This window comes from Anas acuta, chromosome 6 (genome assembly GCF_963932015.1).
Source record: "Anas acuta chromosome 6, bAnaAcu1.1, whole genome shotgun sequence".
Lineage (NCBI taxonomy): Eukaryota > Metazoa > Chordata > Aves > Anseriformes > Anatidae > Anas > Anas acuta.
In genome coordinates this window covers 26,960,592-26,983,671 of record NC_088984.1, presented here as the reverse complement: position 1 = coordinate 26,983,671, position 23,080 = coordinate 26,960,592, and the positions used below count along the sequence as shown (strand labels likewise).

Here is a 23,080-nt window from a genome sequence, read left to right as displayed (position 1 = left end):
TGGAATGGGAATAACTTAGTGTTAACAAATGGCAATAAAAATCATTCCTGTTGCAATGGTGAATAACAAAACAAGCTTTAGAGGGAGATCTTAGTATCAGCTCTGGATATTAAAATTTCCCACTTTAGGAATTGACAATAGACACATCTTTTGGCTTCCACATAGAGAGCATTATTCAACCTCTTGCATATGCAGAAACAGTTGCAATAGCTGAGAAACAGACTTTCATTCCCTAATTCCATGGTTAAGTTTATTTAAATGCTGACGTCCTTAACAAAAATCAAGCTATTCCAATGCACTCAGTCCCTCTTTCCTGGTCATTTTTGAACCTCTTGGCCAGTTTGAGAGCAAAGAGGAAGTTTTAAGGAGAGTTCCTGGATGTTTTGCAAGAATGAGTGGCTGAGTGATTGAGATATTTCATACCCCTGAGAAGACTGGAGTTAGGGCTTAAATGTGTTTTCAGACATAAGTAAATCCAAGCAGCAGAGAAACACAGGTCATAGAGGTCTGCAAATCCAGCTGCTTGTGCTTTATTTTCCAGACCCTTGCTGTTCTCATTCTGCATTACTTAACAAACTTTGTTTCATTTTTGCTCAGATGGTACTAGTTTATTTTCTGTTCATGCAAGAGCCTTCTTGACCCTTGCAGCATGCATCTTCTGCCTTCCCATTTCACGCTCTCATTTTAGATCTGTTCATACATCCTGCAGTAGTTAACGTCATCCCTGAGCCAGTGAAGTTTGCTATATAACTTGTAAGTTCTTCCCACAATGTTTTTGTCTTGATTGTATGATACATGACAGTGGTCCGAGCTTGTCACCCTGTTGTATGTGGATGTCCTTCAAGTAATCTGAAGAATTCAAATGGCAAAATGCTTATTCATTAATTGCTTATTGTTTATGCTTATTCACTGAAAGATACAAACCAAACCAAAAAGATAAGCCAGCTTTATCATTGCATTTTATTGTTTTGTAACAATATAAGATTTATGAATCAAAAATGGTATAATAGAGTATGTGAAAAAAACAGGAATAACAGTATCTTTTTCTTTGAGATTAGCAGTATAGATACCCAAGTCTGGTATTTCATAGCTTGGAATGAAAGGAAGTTTTTTTGTGGATCCTCTTTTCAGCCTTCCTTACAGCCTGGGAATAAAATATGCTGTCTTTATATGAGTCTGGTCAAATGGTTGCTCTATGCAACTGGGTCTACTATCTTTTAGTCACTGCTACATATTTACTCTAAGCTGTATACTTGCTATTTTCTCTTTAAATAGCCATCAATTCATTGAAGATCTGTGAACAATTTAGTTTACTTAGTAAATGATCTACTTTCACTTTACATGGGGTTAAGAACCTTTGGCCATGATAGATTGGATATATGCCTAAAATTCCCCTAGTAAGACAAACAACACAGCAGGTATCTGATTTCCCTCTGTTAATAAGGTACACTCCCAGGCTCTATAAAATAAAGCCATATTCAGATTCCAGGTTCCCCACTCCTTGTTCAGAAAAGAATTTCCATCTACTGCACTTATAATGTGTTCTAAGTGTGGATAAAGGTTAGAAACACATGCCTGTCTTGAGACTGCAGGCAGACTTTAAAAATGGTGTATGAAAAAAAAAGGTGCAGCTTGCACCCCTGTTAGCCTCACTGTCAGGTCCACTAAATACATGTTTAGCCCCCAAAAAGGGGATTTTGCAGCTTTTATACTTTGCAGTCCACACAGTGACAAAAACCAAAGCAAAATCATCTACTGCCAGTCTCCCGTTAACTTTAATAAGCATGATTCAGGGAAAAGAGGAGAATGTTTGAAATACATTCTGTCACACAAACTAGGGGATCAGATCTGCCTTACTGCATGAATTGGACTCCTGAAAAATCAGGGTATTTCCGACATTGCAGCAGAGTAGCTTTTTAATGGGAGTAATGACTGAAGAAACCCACAGCTCCTAAGTCTCTGGCAGCAGCTATTGTATTGCTTGGAACTATGAATCAGTGTAGGCGACAATAATAAATTATTATGGTAGCATAAAGCAAGATATTTTAGCAAGCAAGGTGATCATTATGGTGGACTATACTTCCATCCGGCTTGTGTAAATGTCTATACACTTACAAGATGTTTAAAAGAAACAAAAGAAAATAATCAACTAATTTCATGTATGCTATTGTGTGCTCACTGTTGGCTAATTCTGTCCGGGTTGCTGGTACCCTAGAGATACTTTCCTGCCTGCTGTTTTGTCACTGAACAGAAGGAGCTATGTACCTGCTACTGAGAACCTGACTGGAAAGCCTGAAGCAGAAACAGAAGTTCCTCAGACCAGGTGGGAGCTGCAGCTGACACTATAGTAGCTTGGTTTGCAAGGCTTCACCTTTGAACAGCATCAAATGGTGTCTCAAACACAGCTCTGAGCTCCGGCCAGCACTCCAACACAGACAAGAATATTTCACACCTCCTTCAGCGCTGGCCAAGGACCATGAGTTAGTTGGCTAGCTCAGAAAATCAGAATGGTCCTCACCATTCTGCTTTACAGATGAATTCATGCAGACAATACCTCCTTAAAGTAGCAGATAAAAAAAAGAGGCATGATAAACTTCACATCAAGTTAAGCAGATTAACTCTGGTCTGGTTGTTAAGTTTTACAATTGCAAAAAAAAATCTGTTTTTCAGCACTTGCTGTATTTCGGAGATTGAAATGCTGAGCAGTGCTCTATGCTTTTTATGCCAGACTGTAATGCTTTTTACTTGGTTTCCTTCATAAATGTGCACCATATTGTTATCCACATGTTCTGCAAGAAATTGCACAGCAAATTTTTTAAGCATTCTTTTTGACCTTATCTCATTATTGTAATACCTTATCCATACATGCATGCTACTTCAGAAAGACAAAGAACACACTTCTTGTAGCTTATCAAGTGAAGCAAGGGCACCACCATTAGGTAACATGCGGTCACTGTATAGAGCATTGCTGTTTCCCTTCGTGCCAATTTGGCTGTGGTTATGGTAGAGCAAAACGATGACCGAAGATCTGATTGTACAGCAAAAACAAGCAACCTATTCTTGGCAAATATATCTAGGTCCAAACATTCCAATGCTCTTGCTAAGTACTCCAGTAATTCCAGTGCAATAAATGTTTTTTACCAGTAAATATTATCAATAACAGATAGATGTACCACTTCTTCCTGTTCTTTGAGCTCGAATTCCTAAAGCTGTTTTGAGCTTGTAGGCCTGTCAATATAATGAATTCCACCATGCTGTCATTTTACCTTTTAGTAGTAGAGATGCATCATAATATGTAATGAACAAACCTGAGTATTGTAAAATCTCTTTAAATAGCAGTGGAGACAATCATAAAGGGAGAGCAAGAGCCAGTTCATAAGGATATAACAGACCTGTAATCTTGTGGTCAGAAGCCTCAAAATTTATTACAGTAGTAGTGGAGCAAAAGATTCAAAAGAATAAGCATACAGCTCATGGAACCATTTTTGTCCCAAACTTCTGAAAATTGAGTGAGCTTGATTTCTCAGAAACTTTTCATGCAACTCTGGATTTTTTTAATACACACCTTAGGCTTAGTTACTTGCTAGAGCTCTGCATAAGGATTAATGCAGGGAATGAAGGGGACTGGATGTTGGAGGAAATCCCTCTAGTGCTTGGTTGTAGGCCAGGTACCAATACCACTTGAAATAGTCACTTCCTTTTTCTGATCCAGCTCAAGAGGAGAGAGGAGTTTTATTTGGGGCATGAGAGGAGCAGAAATAACAATAAAGTTAGGGAATTTCAACAGTGATAGATGCCAGGATGTTTTTCAGATTCATCAAGTAGTTGTTTCCACTAAAGAAAACCACCACTACCAGCAGAAATTGTTGACTTTACAAACTTCTCAACCTGTAATAATACCTTGGAGCACGCAGTTGTGCAGAAAAAAAAAAAACATGCTTCCCTTTTCCATTAAAATCAGTCTGTGAGTTAAACAGGAAAAAAAGAGAGAAAGACACAAAATTGTTGTTTTACTTTAATTATTATCAGGCACATTCACTTTAGAAAGTAGGGGAAGCATTTTCAGAATAGATTTTTCCTTTTAAAAACTCAACTGCATCTTCATTTGTCATTTCCTGAAACTTCTTGTTCAGGACCTGTAGAAAAGGAAAAGGAAAGGGTACATTATTTCTTGTGTCTTTAGCAAACTACTATGTCCCATAAACAAAGCATTCAATGATGGGAAAGCCATAGGGATTTGCTCTATTTTGAAAAACATGTTCATTTGAATCATTCATTCTGTAAAAAAAATAAAAAAATAAAAAAATAAGCCCACAGGTTTCTAGGTACAAACAATTCAGTGGCTTGACTTTTTTTTCCCACCTGAGCTATGGTAACATTTATTTCACTGACAATGTTAAGTGGTAGCTTGTCTTTTAGAGCTCCTCTGTCCTTTATGACACAATCACCACCTTATAAAAGCAGATATGCTACACAGTTATCACTCTGGAGAAAGCTCATCATTCCCTACAGGGCCTGTTCTGCCAAACAAACATACTCATCACTGTGCTGATAACAGGACCTAAACAGAGAGAATAACAGAACTCTTACCAGAATCACATGATAGCCCAATTTACTTAGATGCCGCTTCTTCATTGCAAGCTTCCCTTGGGGGTGTGTTGTACCCAAACAAAATGCAGACAGAGGAACAAAGAGAAACGCCAATCTACAAACAAGAAGAGTTTAAGACAATGATTCAGTGATGTCCTTCAACACTGCAGAATATAGAGCTGTCTTTCCGGAAGGCAGAGTATCAGGACTGCACAAATTTCATTATCCTTTTCTTTCTCCAGACTTAATTAATTTAGACCCTCTCTTCTTCGGTGAGCTTCACTCAAGTGCTAGCATCTACTTAAACTACTACAGCAGAATTAAGTCCTTAGCCATCCACTTCCCCCATAATGGGAAGGAAATAGATCATTCCAAATTCTACATTATTTTGACAGCTTGTGCATTTGCTTTGATCCTTTGCTAATATTCAAGATCAGTTACTTCCTGCCATAAAACCTACTCAAAAGGGTAAGGAAAGCTGAACATCTTGAAAACCTGATGTGAGTTTCTGGTACTCAATTCACTAGCTCTCTTTTTCTCAAAAAGCAAACTACACAAAATATGTTCCTGTGCAGTGCGACCCAGCACACAAATTTAAGCATTACTGAATTCTAGTTAAGGCTTACTTAATTGATGTATGTCCTACTTCATTCAGTGAGAGGTCATTTTTTTCCACAAGATTAAAATTATCACCTAAAGCATGGACATGATGGTGCATTTTATTCAAATTGCATTTCAGCAGCTGAATTCATTGCTAAAACATACCACTGGGATGTGAATTTTGGAGACATAAAGAGAATAACTGAATTTTTAATTAAACACAGTAATGCTTGGAATTTTACAATCATAATGTACTAATTTTTTGGAAGGGATTTTAATCATACTTAAAAATTTGTATCCATTGTAGGAGGTTGAGATTATCCAAACTGTGAGGTTTCCTGCCTCTTTCTCTGGAATGTAATTTTTTTTAGCCTCTATTAGAAGTTAATGAGCTGGATGAAGTGCTATTTTGAAGTAGCATGCATGGTAATTTCTGGGAGCACAAATAAGTTGTCTACTTGCTTCTGCAAATCAGTAGAAATCATAAGTGCAAAGAATACATACAAACAAAACTAGCCTACTAGAAAAAATAGTCAAAAAAGACACCTTTGAACACTTGCATCAGGATGATTATCTGTTGCAGTTACTGGGAGCACTTTCTTTCTGTCTGAATCCATCCTGATTTCAAAATCTGAAAGCAAAACAACAACAAACATTACACGAGGTTACAATTAATATTCTATGTAGCTCATTTGAAAAAGATATCAGACACTGTCACTGCTGCGTTTCTAATTACTGTTCTCTTGTAGTTTGCTCATTACTGATCGCTTTTCCCTCCCTACAACCAATATAAACTGCTAAAGCTTGCACATCTCCAAGAAAAAAAAAGTTTTTAGAAACTATGGATGTAAGTTTAAACTACAGTTCACTCTCATAAAGAAACTCATTTTGATCTGAGTCCATCATACCTACTCAGATTTTCCTGTAATCTGATCCCCAGTTAGAAATATTTAGGAAGAAAACTATTACAAATATCACAAGAAAATCCGTTATCTGGGTGGCTGGCAAAAGAATAAGCAATATCAAAATATAAAAGAAACTAAATGTTATGAAATGATCACCTGTCAAGATCATAGCCCATTTCATAAAATGGAAGTAGAAACCAAACGTTATCCAGAGTTTTAGAGGAGAAACAAGTCAGAGAACAAAAGAAGACCACTGTTTCATTTTAATTCAGGTGTAATACTAAGATGTCAACTGTCTGAAACAGTTGGCCATACTGGATTTCCATGCAGTTAAAATCTGCTCGCTGATGCTTGATAAGAAGTCCAAAGCAGTTTTGTAAATAAAAGCAATCATAAAATTTCAGTAAACTGACTTTACAAAAGCATCCTACAAAATAAATTCAACAATCAAGGATATAACTTATTAAATGACTACCTTAAAAAAAATATCTTTTAATCACCTGTACGCTATGCAAATTTGTTACCACCTTATTATTTTAGGGATTATATATTTACATTAAAAATAATGATATGAATGTGTCTTCATACCAATGTGATATTTATATGGCAGCTGAACATTTTGCCGAAACATATTCTCATCTCCCAGAAGTTCCAGCAGTGCCTCTCGAGCCTTTCTGAGATTAAGAGATACTAATGACGAGAAATTCTCAGTTGGCACAAATTCAGGCTTCATGAAGGAAGGGCTATCAAGTTCCATACACGTCCTCACACAGCGAAGCATCATTTCCTTTTTTTCTTTGTAAAGATCACCTGAAAAAGAATACAAAAAAATATTGCATCCTAAGTATTACCTCTCAGAACATTTCATTTTGTTACCATTTACAGTCTCTTCAGAGCAAATGAATTTCAATACAGAAGTCAAACCCCAATTTTTTTTCCCCAATGATTTTTGTTATCTTCAATATTCTTTTAAATATACACTGTCAATTCACTAACTAAAATAGTAAGGTCTACAGCTAGTAGCTTCCCATTTATCCACTCTTTCCCCTCTACTGTACACAGCTCTATGCCTGCCATCAGTTATTACAGAAGCCTTAAGAACATGGAACAAGAGAGCGTGCATACAAGTCATTTGTAAAATCCAGACGGTAGAAGGCTATAAAACAAAGGGATATCAGACTTTAGCCATCATTTTGAAACTGTGTTTTAAGAGTACTAGCCCTCCCAAACTAAGCAGTTACAGCTTTCCAGCTTTCAGGTTCAGTCAAAGGAGGCTCAATATCAAGGCAGTTTTACTCTACACTGAATTCCTACTCTGATAAACTACACTACTCACTGTAGAGGAATGTAATGTGGAAAGCAAATTCTACTACAGTGTTCCAAATTCCTCATAGTAACTCCAAGCAGTCAAAGTAAAATTTTACTCATGATCCCAGGTACCGAAGTTGGTTTATGAAGCTTAAGACTTCCTGTGTTTTTAAAAGTCTCTGAATATCTGTTGAACAAAGAACCCCTAGCTCTTAATGCATTTCTACCATTTCCACCAATCTCACATACACCTCTGTGCGCAAACTATTAATTAAACAGTTGCCACCATGGGGCCCAGGACAATAAACCAGATGCCCTAGTGCATAATTAGAAACTAAGGTGTCACTTGAATCACCATTACTGCATCAGCTTTTTCTTGTGAACTTCAATATTAATTGTGTTTGCCTTCTTTAAATTATAAGGTTTAAGACAATTATAAAAAATTATTTAGGTAGGCAAACTGTCCTTCTAAAGAAAAAGAACATGACAACATAAGGCCTAACCTGACGGTAGAAGTTTTTCGTAGCTCTCCTTTTGCAGCAGCTGATCAAGTGCACGATGAGGAAGGTATCCTAAGATGCAAAGTGAATACACTGCCTTCAGCAGCTCTGTGTTGGAAATCTGGGGAAGGTACTTATTCAAGCAGCTCTGAAGAGTCTCAAAAAACCTTTTCCAAAAGCAGAAGAAAAGTATCTAAATATACAAGACTATAATGGATTTCAAACAGAATTATGTGCTAGTAAATTTTATATTTTGTACAATCACATGTTGAGTAATCCAGCATTAGCTTTAGAATCTTCTTTGAGGCTACAGCTACCTATCAACAGAGTTAGTACCTTTATCGGTCTAGAACCAAGAATATATCAATTTTCAGTTTCAGAAAAGAAATCCTATATAGAAAAAAAATGCTAGAAGACATAGAAAATTTACTTTACAGATTAATAAAACAGGACTATGGACTATTCACAACTAAGATCAAATACCAGTTGCCATTCCATACATTTCTATATATTACTCTATTGATGACAACATAACATCAGGCGTTCTCAAATGAAAACCTACAAAAGATGTTGGCCTTTGGGAAGGTAGTTGAGTCGTGAATACACTCGGAGAACAATCAAAAGGCTTTTCAAGTCCAGGAATTCAGAGTCTGCTGTCACCTTCTCAGCAAAAACACCCATCAGTTCACTGGGCTGAAAGCCAAGTATCTCAAAGGCAGACAGAAAAAGGATAATCTGAAACAAAAGATATTTTTATAAGGTTAAGAGAAAAAGTAAAGTGGATCTTACATTTTGTTTTCATAAAAGGCATTTTTAATGAAAGCAAACTTTTCAAACCATAACATTCATTCTATTTCTTTATTCTGTAAGTCAATAGATAGAAGCGTATTTTAAAAATTTAACTGTATGAACTTCATCAGAATGGTATTCCTAAAAGGGCAGCATGGAAAAGCACCAGAAACTGCCTATTCTACTGCTACTACTATAAATTATTTGGTCTCAAACTCACCTGTTTTTTGTCCAAAATGCAGACACTGGAATTAACGTAGTCTGCTACTGTTGAAAACAGTTTTACATTACGGTACTGGAGATTGTGACAAGCTTCCAGAATAAGAATTAAATGCCAAAATTGAGCATCGTGAATATTCTCTGTAACAGAAAAGCAAAAAAGGACAAATGATACAAAGCAAAGAGAGCTGTAGGTTGGAGGCATAGTGGCACATGATGAAATTTACTTTTTCTGATTTGGTTTTACAGAACTGCAAGTAACCATAAATATGTGTCTATTTCTACAAAGCACTGAGGCTATCAAGCATTGAAGCACTAGCACATGTCAGACTGGTAAACCTTAACATAACCTCCTGGCATATGAGCATAATGACACAGATTGAGTACCAGATCACAACAGACCTGTAGCACAGCACTGCTACTTCATCTGCCACACAATATGGACCTACTCCTGAGTTGAAGATTAAATACCAAAGAACAATGCTCTCTCTTGAACATCCTGCCTTGTTTGCTTCAATGAGTGACATGCATGTCCTAAAAGACAGTGACTGCAGGAGAAGACACAGCTACAACTAGACTTTGTTTCCTCTCCACGAAGGCTCAAGAGGATAGTAGGAAAATAAATGAATTCAACCCTCCTCGTAAACTGTGGTTCAGGGATTTTCCAGGCTTAGTATGAAACTGTTTCTTCACTGTTTCCAGGCTTAGTATGAAACATTTCTTCAGGTGCTCAGCACTGACAACAGCAATTGAAGCCAATGAAATCTGTGCATCAAATTCAGTGATTGGTAATGCTAGGTATTCTTAAAGAAAACAGATCAAAGGAATCTCGTGTTACTGGACACTTTGACCTGAATCTCTCCTCTGTGTAATTAGAAAACTAATATCACCACTGGGTCATCTCCTCACTGCTGCAAAAACTAACTCAATTTATGAAACATATGGTTACTACAATTATGCTCAGGTCCTGGGATACAGAAGAGGCTGCTACTTTCTTGAAAGCCCCAGCAACAGCACAGGACTTGGAAAACACGCTGGCAAATTCCCTTACCCAATGGATAACCCTCCCTCCTCATCCTGTTCCATCTCCATACTCTAGAAGGGGTTACTTGTGTCAAGAAATAAATGACTATGCCCAGAGCACAATGTACAGCATGTAAGTCCTGACGATATGCACTAAAAAAGTACAGAAAAAAAAGCACTGAGTAGCTGCTTACTCTATGCATGCTATGTAGCCTGCATCTGAGCATGGCATGACTCCTGTGGTAGAAGCCACTATATGTAATTAAAGACTGTGTCCTAACACACATGAACATCAGGACAAATAATGACTGTACAAACAGCCCAAATATTCCTGTTTCCTAAATATTATAAATGTTGTTTTGATATCTTCCTTTTTTTTGAGACACACATTCATATGCATTTTAAGTGTGAATCAATACGTACTGACTACATATACTTGGGAAATGCATTGCAAAGGTTGGAGAGAGGTGAGAGCACTACCTTTCATTTATTTTTTTTTTTTCTGGACTGCAGCATTCAATATTGAAAACCAGTTAATCAGGGAAACACTATGTTCCCTTCAGACTAATCGCATCAGACCACCCATCTATCTATTTCCAATTCGTATTTGTTTTAAAAGCTTATCTGAAATTTACTTTTTACTTCTAGCATTCAGTTCTTTTTCCTAAATAATGCATTCAGAAGAAAAGCAAAGAAAAATATATAATTCAGGAAATGTTAAAAAGGGTACAGAATGCAAGAACTATTTGGTTTCATTGTCCATCAGTAATGTTCTGTCTTGCCACTTGTCAAATGACTCCACATTAGTATTCTCTTCTGTAAAGCAAAGGTATTTCCTGAATTTTAAAGGAAATTAGGAAAGGGACATGAAAGGGAAAAATTTGGCATAAAGGAGGGAGATTTAATAAACATTTTTCTTACCCTGGATCTTTTTACTGCAGGCATTCAGGATCGGAATGGAACAATAATTCATTGCAACAAGACCCAAAAACACACGCCGAGCATTTATGTAAGTCAGGTGGTCAATCTCTTTCAAAACTGCCATCTAAAGTGAAGTAGAGGTTATTAAATCCTTCATTCTTCACATGTTACCAGCGCTTTATTGTGAAGGAATCTTCACCAAAACTTTCCCAAATCCATTAGCCTGTCCAGACTTAAATGAAACAAAAAGGAGCAACAAAAAGCAAAAGCATAAAGTAACTTCTTTCAGATTCTCAATACACAATCAGAAGAGATCAAGTGTTCTATAGCTAGGTCACTAAGCAATTTCCCAGTAATTTGTCTTTATATGGATTTTTTTTTTAAAGAAGTCTCAGTAAAACTCACTTCCAAATACTGTGATACCATATACTAACTCTTAAAAAAGCAGCAGAAATATGATTACCACCGCTAATTTACTTTATGACTGCAATTACTATTTTGGACATGTGCAAGAGCTGTAAGCTTTCAGCACAATCCAACTAATGTGAACAGAGGCAACGATGCTGCAGAACAGACTTCATTTACAGAAGCAGCAGTTAGACTGATACAAGAGACAGTAAAAATAAGACTACAGAGTTTAGCTTTACTTGTTATTAAAATACAATATTCTTACTGCATGTCTATTAACGGGTAAACGCAAAATGCATCTACAATAGAAATTACACAGTATTACGTCAGTTTTCCAGACAGAGGTTGGGCAAGGGAATCACAGAACAGCCAGTAAGTGCTTCTATGAAATACCATTTGGCCAACACAAACATGAGATGAAGGTACTGCTAATTTACTGTCTCAGCTCCTTTTGTACCATCTCCATTGCTTCCTGCCCCCTTTCAGTGATATTCCCAGCTCCAAATTTAAGTTTCTCTTGCAAATATAGCTGGACTATGATTCATATAGCAAATGCAGTTAACTTTTGTATTATACATTCTCTTTGTGCATCTGGAAAAAACCATTCACAGTTCAGAAAACAATGCAAGAGCACAGGCTTTTTGGAAGTAAAAATGACCCCTCAGCCAAGTTCACCTCTAATTTCTTTTTCAGAAAGACTGGAGCATCTTTTCCCATGCATTTCATCAGGTTTTGCAGTATAAAGATGTCTCTGATACTTGGGATTCGCTGCTCCGCTAGTAATCTGATGAAGAAAGAAATGCAAGGCCTTGAGATGGTTTCCTTGTTTCAGCAGGAAATGGTATGTACCCCCATTCTCCCTCACTGATATACTCCCAAGTTACAGCTGTTACTCCCTGCTCCTCTCCTGCCTACTTTTTGCAAGGCTGGCACAACTTTATGTGATGTAGCTGCAGCACAGATGTTAACCCACATGGAAATAATTATATTGGTAAAAATATATGGTTTCTTAATGTTCCCTGATACGTAAGTGTTGTCCCTGACACATTCTGAACACTAGGGTCACCTGCCCAGACTACAGGTGACTGCGCAGATGTGAGTGCTGTTAAGCCTCACGGAATTAACACTTTTCTGATGGAGACAAGTTCTGAAACAGACAGGAAACTTGGGAATGGACACTGACTATGACCTGGAGCAACTGAGGAAAAAAAAAAAAAACAACCTGCACTGTGAGCTGCAGGAACAGAAGGGGGTATCATAGAACAGAGGAATCATAAGTATGTGATGAAGGAGTTTCTGTTTTCCCCTGCTTTCCACCAACCTACAAGAACCACGTTCCCAAGCTTACAGGACAATGTGCTCTGTCTGTATCACTAGCACATCTGCCTTTTCAAAGCAGGACCTGACTTGGGACCAAAAGTTCTAATCTATTTCAAGTTTTGTGACAGCCTCAGTAAAAAAAATCATGAAAGTAAGCAAATTGGTTACCCACATACATCTCATCATTCTAGAGAAAATCATTAAAACCAGAGAAGTTATTCTGATAAAACATTAGATATAGGCTTTGCTCTATAAAAAGATGAAGTCAAAACTTGTTTTCATCTTAATTTTTCCTTACTAAACTCGAAGGAAATAATCCCTGGCCTTTGAACAGCATTTTTCATCATGTTAAATCAAAATAGTTAATGAATTAAGCTAGCCTTATTACCTCCTTTTTACACCCAGGTAAAACAGAGGCATAGATATGCAAAGGGACTTGACCAACATCACAAAAAAACAGTGGTGGCGATGCAGTCAGAATGTGTATCAGTTGCAGAGTGGTCTAACTTCCTATGCCATCAGAAGCCTTTCTGCTTGAAACTGCAAAGACAATGCCAAAAATCACTGTCATGTACAGCTGTTATCTCATGTAATCATCGAACTCCTAAAACTAAAATACGTTTTTTATGCGCAGATATTCCCTCCGTGACTTACATAAGACATAACATTCAAACAATATTTAAATATTAAGAACATGTGAAAAATGTATTTTTCTCACAGTAATCCAGCTTGAAGAGCGCTCACATTCTTGTCTTTATCCAGCCCTGCTAAAGTAGTTGCCAAAACCGAGATACACCGGTTATCAAGTTGATTGAGCTTTTCCTGTTAAAGAGTTCCACAATGTTAGGTTACTTCAGAGAAAGGAACTGGCCACTCTTAATTTCCACCTGCCATCCTGCCTTCCCCCCAAGGAGTCAATTCCTGAGACTCCATTGTCCTACAAGGTCAGCCACATTTAGTTGATTTGAAAAGGAGAATGATTTGTCAGTTAAATCCGTATGAAATCAGCCAGTGGTTTCAAAAATGAAGGAAACTAGAATTACACACAGATTAACTAAGGGAGCCCTATTTCCAATGAACATCAGATTAAACCCGGGATGTAACCCAAATCTCTCTGATGTTGGGCAGCCTCCCAAAACTAATCCTGACACTTCAGCCCAAATTTAGAAGAGAGATTTTCATACTCACCTGGCATACCCTCAACAAAGTCTGGACTAGGAGAGTGTTCTGAGGAACACCGAGGTTCACCACAGCATGCAGACTGAACACCAGGTCAGCCCGTGTCATCCTTCTGGCATCTCGCAGCAGGTGCTGACAGAGCTTGACGAAGACTGGGTGCTCAAAGATCAGCTGCTTCTCGTAACGCTGCTGGTCTTCGGACAGGGTTTTGAGGAGTCTCCATGTTGTAGTTAAACAGTTTGTGAAGTGCTTAAGGGAAACAGCAGACTCTGAAGCCAAATCCAGCACATCGCTAGGACAGGTGCATTTCCGGAGACTACTAAAGAATTGTTCGTTGTGATCCACAACGGGCTTCACCTTGGAGCCCCCAGAATCATCCTTCGAGTTTTTCAGTTCCAAGGAGCTCTGGGGAACCTGTTCGCTCCCCAGAGCCTCAGTACTCTTTGGTTGTATTTCATCACCTGCGCTAAAAACATCTGCCTTTTGAGATAGAAACCGAAGAGATGACCCGTGTGGAGAGGGAAAAACACTTGGAAAGGATTTTCTGAAGTTCACATTTTCCAGAAGATCCTTGTGCCCGCTGACCCACGAAGCGTGTTTTCTTGTGGCGCCTGAGTACTTGGGAGCGAGCACAGGACCACACCGACGCAAGCACCTGACCGTGTTCAACAAGTTACTTATCCTGTTATTCATTTTGCCGAGCGTTTCATGAGCAGATCTGACGCGCCAACTCAAGACAGGGGACACGATGAAACTCCTCCTGCGGAAACCAGCCTGCAAGGAGAGCACAAAGTCACCTATGTGTGAAGCCCAAGGGAAGCCACAGCTCAGCGAGCAGACCTGCGACTCCTCACGTAAATCTGCAGGGAGAAGATTTGAAACAACCTCCCCCAGAGAGCTGCTGTGAAGGGGGACTTTGAGGGCTCGGCTCGGCTCGCCCCGGCCGCCCTCCCCTGCCTCCCGCGTCCCTTGGGCGGCCGCTGGGCACCTGCCTCAGGGGCGCGGGCGGCCGTTACCCGGCTCGCGGCGCCGCCGCCATGCTGCCGCCCGGCCGCCTTCCGCCAGCCTCGCGAGAGGGGACGGCGCGCGCCGAGGGCCAAACGGCCTGGGCGGCGCGTGCAGCGCGTTGCGTTGCCGCGCGACGCCCCAAGCCGGCGGCCGTTGGAGGGCGGCGCGAGCATGGCCAAGCTGGTGCTGGCGGGTGAGGCGCCTGAGGGGAGCGGGGGGGGGGGGGGGGGGCGCGGAACGTGTGGAAAAATTCCCAAAAGTTTTGGGTTGGTCGAGTTCTCACCAGCCCGTGTCACCACATCTGCCTCTGGGCGTGCGGTTGGTGTTTCCACAGGCAGGGCAAACTGCCCTTACTATGCCAAAGCGGAGCTCCTGGCTGACTACCTCCAGGCTAACCTGCCGGACTTCAGGGTTCACAAGATCACCCAGCACCCTGACAGGTGGGAGGTAAGGTGCTACCAGTCAAAACGTGGTAGATAACGCAGTGCTCCGCCTGGCAAGGAGTGTGCTTGGCTGCAGTCTGTCTCTTACTTTGATTAGCATCTTGGTACGTGGATGGAAGTGCTGCAAAAGCAGCTTTGGGTACGAGCGCCAGCCTGAGGAAAAGTTTCAACGTTCTGACTGACAGAATACGTACATAAAATGAAGGTCACACTGAAACTGTGTTTTGCTCGCAAGAAAGTGAAGTTTATGTTTTATTAAGTACATGTGACTGTTCAGCCTGCTGTTTTCTGTAATTTTTTTTGCACACTGTGATTGTGTATACTTTAACAGCCGTTATTTGTCAAGAGGATTTCTGGCATTCAAAGGCTTTGAATTATAACAGAAGTATAAAAATAAATCTCATATATTGGTTTACAGTGTGAGTGGGCCTTTTTAATTACTTTGCTGTATGCTCAGTTGTTCATTTTACTTGAAGTTTGTTTTACTGTAGCCCATATAAAAATGAAAATTGCAGTATTACTTCATGAGACAGACAGTACCGTGCTTTATATTACCCCCTTATACTTTTGATTGATACCTCAGCCAATTCAACAGTAAAGTGAATGGCAATTAACCTCTTCAGCCTAGTGACCCTTCTGCAGAGGTTACCTACTTCTTACCTATTTAAGGAATCCTCAGATTTTTCGCTGCTTTACAACATTCCTATGTTCGGTGTCATTAAGACAATGGAGAAAAATTACAGAGTTAAAACCAAGCAGCAGGTTGTAGGACGTTTTGCTCTTTTGCTGAAATATTGCAGTGTATCATCATGAATTGCTTTGTGTCAATCTGCCAATTTTTGCACACTGGTATGTGGGTACATTGTGAGACACTTTGTAATCATGTATTGACAGGAAGTAATAAGATTGTTACTAACTGTAACATTTAACTGTTATCATAAGTGAACAGGTATTAAAACTTTTTTTTTTTTTTTTGGGGGGGGCGGGTATTTATATTAGCAGTGGCTCCGTGACCTTTGTGAAATGAATGGATGGCAGCACAGACAATCTCCAATCATTTGGAGAGAACTTTTGGACCGTGGAGGGAAGGGTCTGCTTCTGGGAGGAGTTAATGATTTTCTGGAATATGCTCAGGTAGTGAGCTGCTTTTTATTCTGTAAACCCATATTTTACATTTTCTTATAATATTCTTTATTCCTCCTTCAAATGTAAAATAAAGCTATCCTACACCTTGCTGTGTTTGAGCTGTCATTTCATTAGAGATCACTTTTTTTGTTGTTGTTCTTAGCACTATTATGGCATCACCTCAATGATGTTGAGTGAGGAAATGTTAGACATTGCTGAGGAGAACCTACAGGCACTTGTGGAAACTGAAAAAGAGGAGGAGGAGATTAGAAATCTTACCAACCCTTTGCAGATCTGGATCACCAGGTGAAAGTAAAAAGAGTATCTATGAAGTTTCACTCAGTTTCAGAAGAATGTATTTTTTCTCAAAGCATATGAGGTATAACTGTCTGAGGTTATACATGAATCCACGTAATTTGCTGATTTGAGTTAGGTTCTGCACCCTTCACTATGAGCATTCAACATATGAATTGAAAAGTATTTCTATTTTTGTTACATTATGTTCCAGTTTAAGTGAGGGATGTGAACAGGTGTCAATGAGCTCACCAGATCACCTTGGAAGGAAAAACAAGTATTTACAAAATTTTGTAATGCAGGTATCTTACATTAAATGTATTTGGAAATATTTAAATAAGTAATCAATTCCTAGCAGGTCTACCTGTAGAAATTTATGTATTTCTCTTAATCCTAACAAAATACCTTAAAAATTTGTGGTTCTGTAAGACACTAGACTTTAAATGACAGTATGACCTGAAATGTATAGGATGGAAAAACCTTCAAATGAAAGGATGCCCCAACTGCTTTTAATTTTTAACATGTTAAGAACAGAGAAAGACCATTAGCTTGGATCTTTTATTGCTGTATTTAAATATAATCAAATGTAAAAGTAAGGTCTTTGTGTTTATTTATGTAATACTTTGAAAAGAGCAGTGTACAGTGCTTAACTATGATTTTTCGGTACCCTTCTTTTATTAGTGCATCAGCTCCTATATGCTATCAGCTGATACCTCTGCTGGCGAATGGAGAAGTGTTTGGGATGACCACTGAAATCAGTATCCATTTGCTAGACACTGACGAGTTTAAGAACGATCTTTGCGGTATTGTAATGGAAGTGGAAGACATGGCATTCCCACTCCTCCGTAGTATTTCAGAGCACACTGAAATAAATAAGGCTTTTCTTCAAGCTGACATTATCATTGTTCTTGATGATATCCTCTTAAAACGTGACGTCCAGTCCCTTGAGAACTACATCAGAAAAGTGAGTGAGATCTGCTATGTGTATGCTCCCCTGATTGAAAAGAATGCAAAGAAAGAGGTCAGAGTAATTTCAGCAGGAAAAACCTTTGTAAACCTTAAGGCGATGATGATTATCACATACGGCCCATCCATTAATCCTGAAAATGTCATTGCTGTTGCAACATCCTGGGAAACCGCAACTAAAGCCATGCTGGCCAGGAAGCTGAATATGAATGCAGCAGGTGAATGTTTTTGTGTTCTGGTAGCATTTGGGGATTTCAGTGGATGAACTTCTCTGAGAGCACGTATTTCGTAGAACAACTGGTAGGCTGATTTGCCTGTCAGCAGATTATTTGAGAAATTCTTTTTGCACCAATGTGTTGTTTTTTTTTTCCTTTTCAGATTGCCTTTCAGCAGTCAATATTTCCATGTACAGGACTTTAAATGAAACATTGCTATATGTTTGTGAAATGATTTGTTTTCTAACAGCTAAATATTAGGTTTTTGTCTAATACATATAATAGCATTATACTAATTAAAGTTCCTTTTATAGCTTTTGGTGAGGTTTCATGAAATGTTATGGAGAATACTGATGCATTTTTCAGATGAAAACATATCTGCTATTAAGGCAGGACACTGAATTAAAGAATAATTCATCTTCAAAGGGACTTCCAGAGGTCATCTAGTCCAACCTATATTGTGAAAGTGTTTGTCTTTCTTTTAATTAATTTATGTATTTTTCTCTGTTGCAGGAGTTAAAGATGTGATTGTCTGGGGCAATATTACTGGCTGTCACTACATTGATTTGTCACATACAAAAATTTACGGATGTGACAGTGCTGTTTGGGGCCCAGCTAATTTTTCACGTCCTTTGATGAATTTGATTTATGATAGGTAATGTACAAATTTGTTTTTTAAAGTAAAATTAAATACCTTTTTAAACATTTCTGTTTATCTGAACTGTTTAATGAACATCAAGAAAGATTTTTGTTTATTGATTAGCACTGTACATAAAGAAGAACCCAAGCTGAAGTGCTGAGTCTGCAAAATAAATTGAGTAGTTCATAGTGCTGTGTAGTCTTGACTCCCCTGCCAACTTTGTTTATAACTATATTTTCCTACATATTGCATGTGTATCATATGAGGAGGCTTTAAGAAGTAAAGAAAAGCCAGATAGTGACTTAGGTATCTAAAGTGCATGACAAAACTTTGAAATGATACTAAACACGTATCTGCCTCTTGAAGTACCTGAATTACATAGAACTTACGACCTGAGGGAACTAATATTGACAATTTCCCAAAACAGGATTTGTTTACAGGTATGAGAAGGATACATGGCATCTAGATAGGTTCTAGTGGAAAGAGAATTAGCAGAGAAAAGATGTTTGGAGTGAGTGAGCAGCAGAGGTGACATGCTCAGGCCTGGCTGCGTGGAGCTCCCACTCTGGTATAAACCTTCCAGCGTCTACTGGGTAGCTGACATTTCTATTCCATACTTGCACAGTGCCTAGCAAAGGGGAATTACAGTTCACAGCTGGGTCCTAACCTAAGAGGTAACAAATGTAAACAGTAATAGTAACAGTTTTGACTTGACTAAATGATATTTCATAGACAAGTAATGCCTGCTGTCATTTCTTGAGCCACTTTTTGACTGTATTTTCTGTCTTTAAGTGCCTTGCCTCCAGCAAAGTTTGAATAAGTTTTAACTATTATCTTCTCTTGGTTTTAGTTCTTTTATCCTCTAGGAAACTACTCTTCTTACAGTCATCTTAGTAGTTTGTTGTTTTTCCTTCTTATTTTTTTTTCCTTTTTTTGTTGGCAGCGAATGGATCCATTCAGAATTTCTGTCTGCACGGAGTTCATTGAGATCCCGTGTCTATCATTGTGCAGCAATGTTACCCGCTCATGCAGTAGCTACAGTACTAAGATACTGGTTTCATGGTTCTCCTTCCGGGGAGATTGTTTCTGTGGGAATACTTAGTGAAGGTAAACCTATTTTTGCTTCATGTATTTTCTAATAGCTTCCTTAGAGCTTTCCCCAATAGGTATAATGGGATTTTTTTAAGTCAAAATTTCAAATTAGTAAACAATTGTAAATCAGATCATATAATAATAGGCTGGGAGTTTGTTTCAGCACAAGAGCCTCCATATCTAAGCAGTTATCCTATACCAAGCTTGTGATTTGATATTTACTGCTTAAAAGCATCTCTTATGTTAATACTGTCTTGTTACAGTTTGTCTTTTAGACTTAATTTAAATGATTTTCTTATATGTATGTTTTGCACATGGAATCTTTATAGTTCTTAGAGCCTAACCTATACAAGCAGGTTCTTATGTAGATGGGTGGACCAATAAATGTAAATTTTCACAGCAGTCATTTAAATGTTAAATGAAATAAAAGATGTAATTTTCCACTTTTTAAGACATAAAACTGTTATGAGTAGATGAAACTAAAATTCAAAGTTACAGTAAAAGGGGAGCCTGTTGGTCCTTGAATTGTGCTCTGAAAAAAAATCAGTCTTTATATTAAGTTCTTGCACAGCTGCAGAGTTCTGCATATTTGTAGGGCTTAATCTCAACACTTGTGAAAATGTGTTTTTAATCAGAAATAGTATGTTTGAGTAATTTTTCCTTCTTCTGCAGGTCAGTTTTGCATTCCTGAAGGGATTGTCTTTTCTATGCCAGTGAGGTTCCAGAACGGTAGCTGGGAAGTCATGACAGAATTAGAAATTAATGAAACTACACAGGAAGCTCTGGAACGCTTATCCCATGATCTGATACAGGTGATGATTTCTTACACCTGATAGTATGCCCATTCTGCCACCTATGGGTACATTGCAATGTAACTTTGAATACTGAGCACCTTACTAGAAATGTTAGGCATGTTCAAGCTGTTCAAGCTGTACATGTGTTTTTACATGTGTAAAACTGGGTGGGTATTGTGAAATAATGTAGTATTTATATATGGAAATGAACAGACTATTGTTGTGTTCCCCAAAAAGGAGATGATAAAAAATGTTTACATATGGAGATATAGAATTTGCACTCTCAAGTTCTACAGGCTTTGTGCAAACTGAAATATTAACTTTAAGTTAATGTTTCTCCATTCTGTCCTGCTGATCTTGATTTTGCATATACTGTATTCAGAGTAGTTCTATGCCAGGAAATGTATCTTTTGGGATCCTTATGGCTGTGACTCTGCAAGAATGAAGGCCAGATTTTATTATAATAAGGGATTTTTCAGAAAATGCAAAATCAGCAAGGAATAATTGCATTAAGAGCTTCTTGTCCCTTAGTGAAACAGAAAGAATTTAATTTGTCTAAATATTATAAAACTAGGTGGACTAGTTCCAAATTCCACATCCTGGCATACTTAAAATATTTGTGATCTTCAGTCATGGTAGTAACATATAAGGATTATTTTCATTTGACCATATTTTAAGATTATGTGAGAAATTTCAATGGCTAACAAGAATGGGTGGCTTTAAAATTATTATTATTTTTTATTATTATTCAGGAAAAGCTCATTGCACTAAAGAAAATAAAAGAAATGCATCCATATGGACGTGATAAAATCACTTCTAAAAAAAAATTGCATTAAGGTAGGTTTTTTCCCCATAAAAGATAACACCAAGTTTTAAGTGAGAATTTAAGTAATGAAGTCTAATTTGATGTCCCTTTCCATTTAAATGAATATAAAACCCTTCAGGGAGGAACGTAAGTAGCAAGTGCTTGTCAGATATATCCTGACCCATGCCATAGGAAGGGGAAATCTGCATGATAGAAGCCTTATTTTGATAAGTTTCTTTTGTGTCATTCACAGGTTATGAATATAAAAAATAAGCATAAATAATACATTTAGCATAAAAATAAAAGATTTTGCCAACGTAAAGTACACGACATGCTTTATCTTAGATGATAATTAAATAGAAAATCTTTTTAAAACAAGTAACTATTATTAGAAAAGAACTTTCACCAGATACCCTAAGTTTTTGAAACTATTCTTTACTCTTTTTTACTCTCTGGAAATAGAATTGAATTTCTAACAGAGGAAAAAATATTGTAAATTGGAAAAAATACTGTAAATAGGAAAAGACCACTGACGCAGTAAGATTTTTCCTGATAAATGCATAACTTAATTATTCCAGTAGTTATGATCTTGATTAACTCAGACAGTAGATTCTCACTTAGATAGGAGTGTCCTTGTCTCTGCTCTCTACTTGTTTGGCACTCTTTTTCTAGAGCTGCCCCATTCTTCCTGTGGCTGCTTTAAATGCTAAGCAGAGAGCCATTCCTCTGCTAGCAGCTAATTGCTTAGTTGTGACCTACTCTTGTGACATTGGTATCAAATACCATACTATTCAAGTATTACCTAAGTGCCTGGCTTATCTCCTTGCGGGTGTAACTATTTTGGGAGGTTAGCAAAAATCTGTACTGTTTTTTTTTGTTTGTTTGTTTTGTTTTGTTTTTTACAGGGATGGAAACCTTTCCTGCTGGCTTGGTTTAGCCAGAGATGTCTTCAGGAGAAAATGGTGAAAATTCACATTCTAAAACAAACTACAAAGAAATGCTAAACATTGTAATTGCTTTTATATTGCCTTCTTCATCCAAAACCCTGGGAGTCTGTAGGCAGAAAAAATATCTCAAAAATGGTGTAAATATAACAGTTTTAATCTGGTGACTAAAGCAAGACTTCTGACTTATTAACCAGTCTAGAATCTCATTCATGACCAACAAATAACTTACTTCAAAAAATACAGTCTTTCAAAAATATCTTTTAACGTCTGAAAAGTGCATACTAGGACAATTTTGATCAAAGTTGTCACACACAGTAGTAGTTTCATAAATTCAACAAATTTATACCTCTTTTGGTAGTTGCAAATGTAATGAAAAACAGTTTTTGTGTGAGAACGTATATTCTCAGGCAAGATTGATTTTTAACACAATGATTTAACTGCATGCATCTTACTGACAAGATCATTTTTGTCTACATGATTCTATTTTGTTAGTTTTGTAGGGACTGCTCATATGTTTCAAGTCAGATATACAATTAATTAGTCCTTGGCTAAACATGGTTGTTGAGGAACTACTTTCATTTGCATGTCTTCAGTGTCTTAAAAGATGGAGACTGTTAAGTGAAATATCATTGTATCTGCTAATTTTTTTTATCAGATCTGAATGTTTAAAGTAAAATAAAAAGTTTCATGTTCTTTGAATCTGATATATGCAATTGAAATAAATTCATTATTTCTGTTCATGTGCAGGTTCAAACTCTTAGGGATAGATTTCATTTCAGTTGTGGAAAGCAAGAGGAGTTTATTTGTTCTTTACTAGTTAGTATGGACAGAACGAGGAAGGATGCTATCAGTAATTTTTATAAACCATATCTGTTTTGTTTCATGGCTTACTGTTCTCCAAGACAAGAGAGGAAAAATTAACTTCTCTAAAACATATTTGAATTTATTTTTTGCTGTGTGGAGTATGATTTGTCCTTTTATTTCTTTTA

At 37.7% G+C, this 23,080-nt stretch overlaps 2 protein-coding genes across 5 annotated transcripts; one reads left to right on the top strand and one right to left on the bottom strand.

The window, feature by feature from the left end:
• Window positions 1-4,000: 4,000 nt before the first annotated feature.
• Window positions 4,001-14,943, bottom strand: FASTKD2 (FAST kinase domains 2). Of its 3 annotated transcripts, none has more exons than XM_068685959.1 (12): window positions 14,755-14,943; window positions 13,772-14,536; window positions 13,302-13,405; window positions 11,939-12,047; window positions 10,856-10,979; window positions 8,913-9,052; window positions 8,466-8,638; window positions 7,907-8,070; window positions 6,684-6,905; window positions 5,737-5,821; window positions 4,591-4,705; window positions 4,001-4,136 (listed from the first exon to the last, which is right to left on the bottom strand). In XM_068685959.1, exons 1-12 carry the CDS (start codon window positions 14,941-14,943, stop codon window positions 4,041-4,043), a joined length of 2,286 nt encoding a protein of 761 aa, XP_068542060.1. In that variant the 3' UTR covers window positions 4,001-4,040. The 3 variants fall into 3 exon arrangements, with proteins under 3 accessions (XP_068542060.1, XP_068542061.1, XP_068542062.1); XM_068685960.1 differs by having other exon boundaries at window positions 14,779-14,943; XM_068685961.1 differs by having other exon boundaries at window positions 14,751-14,868.
• Window positions 14,846-22,277, top strand: MDH1B (malate dehydrogenase 1B). 2 transcript variants are annotated; one of them, XM_068685963.1, is made up of 10 exons: window positions 14,846-14,963; window positions 15,105-15,217; window positions 16,213-16,347; window positions 16,502-16,644; window positions 17,314-17,816; window positions 18,327-18,468; window positions 19,397-19,560; window positions 20,218-20,357; window positions 21,092-21,176; window positions 22,050-22,277. In XM_068685963.1, the coding sequence occupies exons 1-9, from the start codon at window positions 14,942-14,944 to the stop codon at window positions 21,173-21,175; spliced, it is 1,446 nt and encodes a 481-aa protein (XP_068542064.1). In that variant the 5' UTR covers window positions 14,846-14,941; the 3' UTR covers window position 21,176; window positions 22,050-22,277. The 2 variants fall into 2 exon arrangements, with proteins under 2 accessions (XP_068542064.1, XP_068542065.1); XM_068685964.1 differs by lacking the exon at window positions 14,846-14,963 and having other exon boundaries at window positions 15,092-15,210.
• The last annotated feature ends 803 nt before the right edge of the window (window positions 22,278-23,080 follow it).